General features: G+C 35.5%; 1 protein-coding gene across 11 annotated transcripts in view; it reads right to left on the reverse strand.

The window, feature by feature from the left end:
• Positions 1-12,704, reverse strand: part of cacna1da (calcium channel, voltage-dependent, L type, alpha 1D subunit, a) — a 102,446-nt gene that overhangs the window by 53,283 nt on the left and 36,459 nt on the right. For all 11 annotated transcript variants that reach the window (XM_077203927.1, XM_077203926.1, XM_077203921.1 and 8 more), the window contains exons 3-7: positions 9,894-10,033; positions 4,938-5,104; positions 3,158-3,310; positions 2,866-3,059; positions 1,644-1,747 (exon numbers count right to left, since the gene is read on the reverse strand). In XM_077203927.1, coding sequence (XP_077060042.1) covers positions 1,644-1,747; positions 2,866-3,059; positions 3,158-3,310; positions 4,938-5,104; positions 9,894-10,033 — 758 coding nt within the window. The remainder of the gene's footprint in view (positions 1-1,643; positions 1,748-2,865; positions 3,060-3,157; positions 3,311-4,937; positions 5,105-9,893; positions 10,034-12,704) is intronic.

A 12,704-nucleotide genomic window follows, 5' to 3' on the forward strand; every position in this document is an offset into this window, starting at 1 on the left:
CATCTCCTTCTGTTCCTTTAGCCTCTTTCTGTCTTAACGAAACCCTATTTCCAGATTAAGGTTCACTCAAAAATTAAGAACCAAAAAATGTATGTGAACTGTAAGATTATGATGAACCATGTTTTGCAATGTTACTGGGAATGTCAACCTATATTGACATTCACTATCAAGCACAAAGTTTGAGGTCAGTAAGATTAATACTTTTATTCAGAAAGGATGATTTAAATGGATAAAAATGACAGTATTTATGTTATAACAGATTTCTATTTCAAATAAATGCTGTTCTTTTGAAAGTTCTATTCATTAAAGGATGTTGAAAAACATGCAGCACAACTGTTATATGTATATTAAACTGTATATTGTCCAGCATATCAGCATATTATAATGATTTCTGAAGGATCATGAATAATGCTGAAAATTAAAATAAAAGTAATTTAAATTGTAACCGTATTTCACAATATTAATGTTTTTACTATATTTTAGAACAAATAAATGCAGCTTGGTTGAGCATAAAAAATGTCAGACCCCAATCCTTTGAACGGAAGTATATTTAAGTGCTGAATTGCTAAATCATCCAAATGACTAATGTTTTTTTCCCCAAAAAGCAAATGTTTCTGCTGAATGAGCATCATTCACCTGCTTCGCCCTAGTTATTGTCCTCTAATCTAAACAATTTCATTTCCCCTTCTTGACTTTCATTGGTCTGAATCACTTCCTCTCTCATTTCATTCTGTCCTTGGAACAGTTTTACTTAATAATGTCATCAGCTCAGAAACAAATCAACCCGGCAGGCGTGAAGATCATCTCACAGCACACAACACTTCAGAAAACACCTGAAACCCGTAAAAAATAAAACTCTAGGAATATGCAGTCATGGAAAAAGCATTGCAGACATCACAAGCAGATATATAATTCATATATATATATATATATATATATATATATATATATATATATATATATATATATACAATAAATATTCTTTGAAAGTCCTTGCCTGAAATTATGCGGAATAATAAAATAAAATTAATTGAAATGTAGAATAATTTATATTTGTATTATGTTATTCAAATTAAAACATGCATAATAGACTAATAAATAAATAAACACACTAATACTTAATAATGAATAAATTATTCCGTATTATTAATACGGAATTATAATTATATTATTGTATTATTAATATTATTATAATTATTCTTAATATTGATGTGACAAAAAAAAAAGAAAGAAACTATTTACCTGAAACCATCCTAGTTTTATGAAAAATCACCAGATTCGTTTTCAAATTTTGTCCATGACTGAACCCCATGCAAGAAAAACTTATAGATATAAGAAATTCACAGCAGTCTCCACAGCACACAGCGATTCTCATTCTCTTACCCACTGAGAACACCCAGCACAAGATTCAACACAAAAAACGAGCCCAGAATGATCAGACTAACAAAGTAGATCCACGGCGTCTCCCAGCCAATGGCGTCATTCACCTACAAGGGCCCAAACAGGACGGTTAACCCGGAGAGAGAGAGTACATTTAGCTGAGAGAAACTCCATAGATGGGAGTTTAGTCTTGGGAGAAAGACAGAGAAAAAAAAGAAATGGATATCAGGGGGCGTAGTGAAGAGAAAAGAGGAGCTGCTCACCCGCTCAACACACCCAGAACCAGGTTCAAGACGAAGAAAGAGCCGAAGATGACCAAGCTCACAAAGTACACCCAGGGCAGCTCCAACCCCATAGCATCATTCATCTGAGAGAAGAGAGGAAGAGATGCAGGAAGAAGAGGAAAAGAGGTGGGGAGAAAGAGAAAATGAAAGAATGAAAGTATGAAACAGAAACTGTGAGAGGAAGGTAATAAACAGGTCTAGAGAAGACTTTCTACTCAAAATCAATCTGGATTTCGGTTTTAACATGTTTAGATGTTTTGAAGAAATACCAGAAGAATTTCACAAGTTTAACTTCTAATAAGAAATGTGAGTCAATATAAAGGAAAGATAAAAGAGAAATCCCACACACTGTCTATAAAGTTGCAACAAATACTTATAAATACTTAAATTATAATAAATAAATACTTTTTCCCCCTCTAGTATAGTCTGAATAAATTAATTAACATACACATTTTACACATAAACATACATAATACACACACGGATGGACGGACGGATGGATAAACTTATCTATTCTAGTCTGGATAAAATGCTGGTATACACACACACACACACACACACACACACACACACACACACACACACACACACATACGTACATACTACAGTACATAAAAAATTTTGTTTACATTGTTTATATATAATTTTTTGATATATATTTTTTTTTTGCATTAACGTGCATGCTGTATTACACATTATTTAGATATTGAGCATGTCAAATAAGCAGCAACAAAAAAGCAGGGATTTAGCTCAGGAAAAACCCATAGCGATTAAACACAAATGTGAACATTGCGAGGACACTTCTTCAGTGTATGGTGGTCCAAAAGTAAATTTGGCTTTTTAAAAATCCATAAAGAGGTTTAAAAACAGCTACGAAGAAATTTTTGGGTGGTGATTCACATGAAATCTAGGCTGGAGTTTATGTAGCTGTAAATAAACCATGTGCTGTGATGAAATGGAGGAAAAATGTTCCACAGGATGATGTGAAAGGTGGGTGGATCTCATCAGAGCACACTGGTCAGTCACAGACTCTTGAGTTCCTGCTTCAGTGTGTGGGCTGCTAGTTTGAGCATCTCATACTCTCCTCAAAACAGTAATGACTGTATGAGCACTTCATCCTCTATACACAAATATAATTACCGACTAACATTCATTATACGCCAACAAGACGACGTGCTAGAAGTCTCATGCTAATACTAACCCAGTAGAGTACATCCGTCCAGCCCTCCATGGTGATGCACTGAAACACAGTGAGCATGGCAAACATGAAGTTGTCGAAGTTTGTGATGCCTCCATTGGGGCCGTGCCAGCCCTCCCTACACTCGGTGCCATTAATGTCACATGTGCGACCGTGACGGTTAATAGCACACGGCGCAGGTTCGTCCTCTATCATCTCTGCACAGAGAGGAGAAGATCAAATATTAACAAGCATAATATATATGTATCATGTATAATGTATCAACATTCATGTAAGGCACAGAGGTTTAACAAACCTGTTCCTTGATAATAACAGGTGGCGTGCATTTTCCCAATGAAAAGCTCCAAACCGATGATGGCGTAGATGATGATGACGAACAGAACCAGCAGGGCGATGTGGAGGAGAGGAACCATGGCTTTAATGATGGAGTTCAGCACCACCTGTAAACCTGAGGATATGCAAACGCACGTAAAAAATACAGCATTTGGGCGCGTTTAAGTCCAAACTTTCACATCTAGTTCCTATTGCATACACACAGACACACACTAGTGTCTTTAGGGCATTGGGTTTGACAGCTTGTTCTCAGAGAACGATCCTGAGGGGATGCAGCAAGAAATGCTGCGCTTTTCCCGCCATATGGTCACATCACGCGCCATCTCTCACCCAAAATCCACCCCTCTGCGGGGGTCTGGAGCTCTGGGCGCTCGGAAGGGGAAGCTGTCAAACTGCCTCATGATTAGTGTGCTGCAAAACGACATATTTTAGAAACTGACTAGTCCGTGCGTTGCCTGAACGTCTTAATCCTTGATTATGTAATTAGCTTGATCAGATTTCTAAGGGGCTGTTTAAAAAACCTTGCTTAACATGTTGTCGGCACACTAATTAAAGATCTAAAATAAAATATAAATCTATATCACTTAGGGTTATTATCATTATCTAAAGCTAAAACCATTTAAACAAATTAATATCTTGAAACAAAATAAGTATTAAATGAAATATTTTATTTCTGCAAGTTGCCAAGGCAATGTTTCTCATTTGCTTTCAGGGTGTGTTCACATTTGGCATGTTTGGTTTGATTAAAACAAAACATGTGTGATTGCTGTTAGTGTGGTTCATTTGAATAAGTGTGAACTCTGACCCTGGCACCACCAAACAAGCGGACCGAGATGCTGAAAAGATGAGTCTCTGTCCGCTTCCAAACGAACTCTGGTGCGGTTCTAATGAAATATGAACTCAATACGGACAAAGACATCAAACAAACCAAAAACGGGACATGATGTCACAAGATGCGACCATAAAAAGGACAGAATGCTCAAGTATACGTGTTTTTTCTCATCGTAGTCGTGATGTTGCCCATCACAGTTCGGGACATACATCTGAACCACCTCGCAGCAGATCTTCATTTGTGTGTGTGAGAGCTGGAGGGATTTCTGTCGCTGTTTTGACTTTACACATTTTATAAGCTTTTCACGAGTTCTCAGCTGGTCTAAACACCATCATATGTAGGCTACACACATACAATAAGAGCATTCATACCAACACACAGCATCGTTTTGAATGTTCTGTAAGTTCCGTCACAAAATATATACGTAATAAAAGCCGACCAATCAGGTTGTGAACATATCCCAATGCCTTTAGGTTCGGTATCTTTAGGTTCGAATGTGTTAAAATGCCACTGTGAACGCTAAGCGGGCCAGGACTAAATGTTGTTTTTTTTGGTCAGGACCAAAAGAAACAGGTGAACCGAACTACAAGTGTGAACACACTTTAAGTTTAACTTGCGATACTAAAATAACTAAAAACTAAAAGTAATAAATACAACTATATAGACATATTTAAAACAAGAAAAAAAAGGAAAAAAAACACAAAATTACTAAAACTTTAACTAAAGGTCAAAACATAACATCTACTTCAAAATATTAACAAACTATAATAGTATATCAATGATACTAAATAACACTGATATCAAAACATTAGAGATTTATATTGTATACTCACTATATTTAAAGACCATAACCACCCTACTGTTATTTTTACTATTAGTAACCGCTAATGGTGAATGTTTTTTGACTCACTGGGCACTCCTGAGACCAGGCGGAGCGGTCGCAGCACTCGAAAGGCTCTGAGGGCTTTGACGTCGAAACCTCCTGGTTTTCCTCCGTGGCCGTGCACAGGCGGGTGGGTTCCAACAATCTCCTTCTCCCCATCTTTGGTCAAAAGTTCCAAGACAACACTAAACAATCTAAAAAAAAAAAAAATGAATGGCAAAAAAAATTAACACTCTGAAGAACAATGATGGTCAGTGATCAATCTGAAAAATAACTTAATGTCTCAATTTATCTTTACCTACACCATGTCATTTGAACAACAATTAAAGTTTCATTAGAGGGATAGTTATTTTTTGGTTACCCATATTGTTACAAAATTCTTCTGTTGAACACGAAAGGAAGAAAGAAACACATACAGGTTTGGAACAACTTGAGGGTGAATAAATGATGACAGAATTTTCAGTTTTGGGTGAACTATCCCTTTAAGTGCACCAAACCTGCTACAATCTGAGACAAAAGAACTTGCAGTTCAGTAAGCGCTATGATGGATTTAGACTGATTCAAAGCAGGAAATCCTTCGTTTAAAGATTCATCAGAAGATTCTGTTCAAAAGAGTCATGTGAAAGCACCAGTGGAGCGCACCATTGTTACTTTACTATTTATATACTACTATAGTATTTATTAATATTTTAAATTAGCTTTATTTTGCATATTTTCAGTTTTCATTTTAAGTTTTGGATTAGCTTTTGGTGTTTTTAAATATTTCATTTTAGCATCAATCTATTTTATTTAAGTTTTATTTGTTTTTTTTTTGCTTTCATTATTATATTTTAGTTCAATGTCAAGGCAATATTTCTTGTCATTTAAGGGAAGTTTATGTTTTTCATCTAATATTTATATTTTATTTCAACTTTATTGCAATTATCTAAAACGTATTGTTTTAGTTAAACAAAACCAGTGCAGTCCAGTATTTTTTGTTCTGTGTAGCAAACAACACAAAATCTTCCCATTATTTTGAAATATATCATCTTTTTATTTTACAACATTCAACTTAGAATTTATTCAAGAAATTGCTGTGTGCTCTATTAAAATATAAGAAATTCTATATAAAAAATCTATTTATAATAAATTAACATATAAAAGAATTACATTCTTTGAAAATAATATTTTTTTGCTTTATTTATTGATATAAAGTAGCAAGATAATAGCTGAAATATCAAAACATATTTGGATTATAAAATGGAAAAAACACTTTCAGCATCACACGACAGCATGACCTTTCATGAAGGTGCCAAAACATAAACAGCAAGACATTCAATCTGAACAACATCAGACAGCATCATCCGCTGTAAACAAGAAAAAAAGCAGCATGTGATAACCTGAAATGACCATGGTGCACATCTGAATGGTGATGTATGACAGGATCTCAACAACAGCGGATAAAATAACAAAAAAAAATATTCAAAGTATAAAATTAGCTGATTTTGAATGCATCTGCTTCTATTACCATCATAAAGCCTTATTAATGCCAGCGAATAATCTTTTAATTTCAGCATGAAACAGAAGTTGCAATAGTGTTTTCTTCCCTATTGTGCCGTTTATCCGAGTGAAACAAGACGAAATTAGGGAGTGAATTGATTGGATGGTTGTGGTTTGCTATTGGTGGATCTCATGTGAGTGACAGGTTGCGCCGCCCTCGCGCAAGTAAACACATCATCAGAGAAGAAAAGAGATGTTGCTATAAGAGGGAGGGGTAATTATTTTAATTCAAGATTACGAGGGCGCATGGATAAAAATATACGAAAAAATAACGATGTGCACGGAATCGGACAAATCATTTAAAATAAATGCTGCAATATTCCATAAAAAACAAGACTTTTGATTTCATGGTGACTTTAAAGAGGGACTACCTATCTGTAAGTATCCGTGGCTAATTTGGGGCTGCTGCTCCAGAGCTAAAGATGAAGAGCGACAGCCTTGTGAACAGAGAGACGGGTAGGTGAAGAGAGAGAGGGAGACAGCTCTTTCTGCATGAGGCGAACTGATCGAAATGTGACCTAGCTGCCCAGTGGACTGTGTGTGTGTGTGTGTGTGTCAGATAGAGATGCTGATGATCTACAGAGTAGCGAACAAGACATCAGCGGTGAGAGATACAGACATAGAACGACAACACAAGTGGACAGAACAGTTAAAGCAGTTTCATATCGCACACGTAAGCCGTGTGCTTTTACTTTTTCGTTTACAGACACACAAACACCATTTCATGGTGATGATTGAATGATTGACTGAATCTGGATGATTTGAGCAGTTTATGGCTACAATGTATAGTGTCTGGTTTAAAATGAAAGGAAAATCCTGGGTTCAATAAGAGTTTTCTTTTCAACTATACAAAAGTTTGGGGTCGGTATGCTTTTTCAATGTTTTTGAAAAAAGTCTCTTCTGCTCACCAAGACTGTACTTTTTTTATCAAAAATACAGTAAAAGCAGTAATATTGCGAAATATCATTATACTTTAAAATAACTGTATTTTAATACATTAAAAAATGTCATTTATTCCTGCCATTACTCCAGTCTTCAGTGTCACATGATCCTTCAGAAATCATTCTAACATGCTGATTTTCTGCTCAGAAACATTATTATCATCAATGTTGAAAACAGTTTTGTCAGGATTCTTTGATGAATTATACATGTCTTGCAGGGTTCCATTTTAAAACTACATACTTTTCCAAACCTCAAAATTCCAAACCTCTCTGTAGACTTTTCAGACCATATTTCACTAAACCTTTGCCACAAAAACACTCTACTTGTATTATATATGTTTTTAGAAATTCTTAATTTTATATATCAGAAAATTAAATCGATAGTCTAGAAACACATATTTTTGGAAATTACTCTAATCAAATTCCATTCTTTTCCAAACCCTGTCTCTTTTGATCAATTTAATGCATCCTTGCTGATTAAAAGTTAAAAACAACAACAACAAAAAAACTAAAGTTAGACACATGGAAGTGAATCGGGTCAATCCGTTATGCTAAATGTTTTAAAAGTATAGCCACAAGACACAAAAAGATACAGTATGCTTGTTAATGTTACTATGATTTTAGTGTTAAAAACACTTATTCTGTGTAAAGTTAGATCCAATTTTACAACTTTGTTGACTAATACCATGTCTAAAATCTTAAAACGATCATAAAATTAATGAGATATTTTGCTAAAAAAAATAAATGAGTTTTAACAGAACAATTAATTTAAGTTTTTTAATATAAAATCATAAACTTCACATTTCTTCTTTTTTTTTTTAAATCCTTGATTTTAGCTTTTTTTAATAAAATGAAGGATGAGTCTAGAAGATGATCTTTTTGTAGTAATCAACGTTAAGCCACGATGCCGCTGATCAAGCGTGTATATAATGAACTCGGAATATTCCTTTAATTATCATTTGGATGTACAGTATATGTGATCTCACTCTTCACGCTAATTACATTTCATGAATATCAAGTTCGTAATAATTATCAAATAGAACACTCACGATAACCATTGTATAATTTATAGACATTAATAAAGCAAATGCTGGATGTAGTAATCTAGAAACCCTTTATGTTCTGTATCGAGAGGTATTTGTGAGTGTGAAAGCACAGCGTGAGCCTGATGGTGCAGTTACGCTGCTTTTGCTTACACTGCTTACGAATGCAGTATGAAACATGCCTGCGGCACGGACACAAGAGGAGTGCGTTTCTCCTCATTTTATCTTTAGGCTTCTGCACCTTTTTTTAGGCTGATACTGTACAGAAGAAAGTGACATGAAATTAAAACATTTAAATAAAAAACCAGCCTGGAAGAGACTCAAGGATTCTTCCTCATTTACATCTTCAAAAAAAAAAGACTGGCACAGGAAGTGATGATCTCCAGCAAACATGTTTTTTTGAATATAAATATGCATTTCATCTGAAAATAAAGAGCGAGTAATACAGTCCACGCTGAACTCTAATCTAAAATCAAGAGGCTGGTACAATGACTATAATGAATAGAGAGAGACTGCAGCTCACGTCGCTAGTTTATTTTACGGGTCTTTTCTGGGTCATATAGCTGCATGAGGAGTGTGTGTAGGTGTGTGTGTGTGTGCTTTGGGAGTTGAGGAGAAGGTGAAGGGCCTCAAAGGAGGAAAATTAGTGAAAGTGACATTCCAGAGGATGTTGGGAAAAAAGACCAAAACAGAAAGAGAAAGAAAATGAGTAAGACATTTGCATATTTGGTCTGGTTTTTGTCGATTTTGATCAATTTAATGTGTCCATGCTAGTGCGTTAGCATAATTAATAAATAAATAAATAATCCAACTAATTAATAGCACATTTCTGTAATTAATCATGATAAAGTTGCACTTAACATTAACACTTTTAATATATTTTTAATTGTAATAATTTCACATTTAATCTCTGAATTAAGTTAGAAACAAAATAAAAACAGTATATTTTAATTATTTGATCTAACAGGTAGAAAATGTGTAGAAATTGAATAAAATCATCAAGTAAAGTTATAAGGTTATCAAACACTTCAGTCTTCCCTGCAATATTTTTTTTAATTAATTTTATTAAAGCTACAAATAAAATTATCACATGTGTTAACATGTTAATTTTGACAGTCCTAGTCCTTGCTGAATAATTACAAAAAATCTTAAAGACCCCAAATGTTTGCATGCTTTTATGTTCCTTTATTATTTAAATAGATCAATATTTTATTTTATACTGTTACAAATCATTTATTAATAATAATAATAATAATAATAATAACACCAACCTGAAAATGCTTTGTAAATATAAATGCAAAATTTTACAATATAATATTGGGGAGAAAAATTGAAAGGGACAGAAAAAGTTGTTATGTGCTGTCTGTAATTTTTTTTTACTCTAAAAAAACAATAACTTTGAGTTAACTTAAGATGTTAAAACAGTAGCTAAGCTTTGTAGTATAAGCGGATAAACGTACCCTATGACAACAATGACGAAATCCAGCATGTTCCATCCGTTTCGGACATACGCGTTCTGATGCATCACCAAGCCGTACGCTATGATCTTTAGGAAGGTTTCGATCGTGAAAATGATAAGGAAGGCATATTCAACTGTTTCCTGTGGGAGACAAAAGAGGGAGAGAGAAATTCATTGACAAGATAAACAACTGAGTTTATGATGATACTTTTTTAAATATTTAATGCAAAAAAAAACGTGGCTAACTTCATAAGCTAACCTCCAGAAACATAATATAAAGATCTGCAAATGAATCTCATGATATCTTTAATTAAGTCTTGGAGAATCTGTACTAGCATAAACCGATCCATGGCATCTAAAATATTCCTTGGATACGTGTCATAGGGGAAAAGACGTGATTGCGTTCTGTTTTTAAGGCATTGCAGCATGCAGCTCAGTCATGGCAGTGGCTAGTGGGTTTTTATCTGTGCATTGATGGTGTTAGACACAGCCATTTAACTTGTCAAATACCATCTCTTTATACAAACACACAGAGACTCAAGCTTTCTCCTTTATGTGTGTGTGACAGCTGTGCAAAGGTTGCACAATGAAAGAGGTTAGTTGGTGTGCGTGCGTGCGCGTGCGTTTAAGTGTAAGGACATTTGGGAAGCTTTTATACGCTGTGGGCCTCGTTTTGCCAACATTTTACAGACGACTGAATGAAGCACTTAGCCCTGTGTAACAGAAAAAGAGCCTTTTGTTACTGCGGGAAAAGAGTAGCCCGGGCTCACAGAGAGAGTGATATGAGTGACAGCAGCGGAGGGAAGTCACTGCACTCAATATGAGATATTTACAGGATGTCAAAGAGGCAATCTGAAACACATGACACAGAAAAACACATGAAACAAACAAATGCACTTGCCAAAGATCTAATGCATTAACTTTGTAGTACACATATATATGTATAGCACACATTTATCCACCTAAAAAAATCTATTATGATAAACAATGGAATTATTTAAATTAATTATAAGAAAAAAATATAAAAAAGAGCATTCCTCTAAATATCATTATATTGGGCCCGTGCATTCGTCTTAAAGTGACAGCAGCCTAATATATACAGCTGTTTGTGTCACCAAAGTTAATCAACCAAATAAAAGAGAAAATCCCTTTTGTAGCTTTAACAAAGATAAATTGTATTAATTATATTTAATTTATACAGTAAAGACTATGATGTGTTATTTTACATTTGATTATTCATTTCCTTTGCCTGAATATAGTTAGATTTACCTGAAAAACAAAGAACTGCTTTTTTCATCTTTGTTCTGTTGTATTTATCTATGCTTGTAATTTGTTTATTGTTTTAATAATAATTAATAAATGCACTCTCAGGTGCACTCTCATACAAAATCACCCCAATCATCCTAGAATGGTTAATTCTTTACAAATAGAGCTATTCAAATCATCTGGTGAAATTTTTTTCATATCACAATATATATCGTAGAAAAACAAAATATCGCAATTTCAGTATCGATATTTTTTCATTATCGAGCAGCCCTACACCATTGCCTATAAATAACATTTGAAAAGTTAAAAAGTTTTAAATGCATCACTAATAAACATTTGATGATAAACACATTTGGGTGTTTCATTTAAAAATGCTACAATGGTACTAAAAAAATATATATTTTCATAATATTCCAATATCAATTCTAAGGTGAAATATAGCCAGGAAATCTTTTCGTGAGATTCACAGAACGAGCAGCAAAAAAAAAATGTAAATCCTATTTTAAATATAGCTGCTTTAAATGATGTGTTCCCTTTCAAGGGAACTTCGAGCTGCGTCAAACGCTGCGGGAACGCCCCTGCGTTGTGCGTCATGAAGCACGTATGGAATCAGCCCAATGGAGAGATGAAACGTCATAGGCGGGTGACGTCATCGACCAGGAAACTATAAAGCACCCCAAAAACACAAGCGCATTAGCTTCTGTGCTTTCAGTCGCGCTACATGTGAATCTGTCCCTGTGTGATATTGTCTGTCTTACATACCCTGCACCACACAAACAATTTATCCCTATATATATATATATTGAGAGATTATGGCGGACGAACAGCAGTTTAGAAAGTGTGTTCCTCCCTGCTCGCGTTATTTAACGAGCGGGGATACACATGATCTTTGTGTTGTTTGTTTGGGAGTTCAGCATGCCCAGTTTGCTCTCGAGGGAGCAGACTGTGAGCATTGCGAGCGTTTGCCGTTAAGGACGCTCCGCTCCCGCCGGTCGCTCTTTGAGGAGAGCGGTTCGGTGCGCGCTCCCCGCGGTTCGGGTCCCGCTTCTGCCGAGGCAGAGCGGCGGCGCTTATCGTGGGGATCGCAGATGGATCTCACAGCGGGGTTTGAGACGGGCTCTGCCTTATCTCTCCCTTCACCTGTGAGATCCAGTGCCTCAGTCCCGGGTTCGGAAGCACGCGCTGCGGTTTCTTCCGCTCGGGCTGAGGCACCAATGCTATCCAGTTCTGAGGAACTTGATGTTGTTAGTGTTGAGGGAGATGTGGAGGATTCGCCACCCCACACTCCTGAGAGTGATGAGCTTATGGAGGTGTTAACAAGAGCTGTTGAAAAACTTAATATTGAATGGCCAGTGACTAGACAGGAGTCTGTTTCTAAATCAAAGTTGGATGAGAGATTTTTGCCGTCACGTGTGCAGCCTCCACGCCGGTGCCTGCCGTTTTTCCATGATCTCCACACCGAGGTGTCGAAATCATGGAGAAAACCGGTGTCATATAGAGTGTTTAGTCCCCAGACTTCAACATACGCTAATATTATGGGAGCCAA

Source organism: Siphateles boraxobius, unplaced genomic scaffold (assembly GCF_051911475.1).
Source record: "Siphateles boraxobius isolate OS27281-9 unplaced genomic scaffold, OSU_SipBor_1 5, whole genome shotgun sequence".
Lineage (NCBI taxonomy): Eukaryota > Metazoa > Chordata > Actinopteri > Cypriniformes > Leuciscidae > Siphateles > Siphateles boraxobius.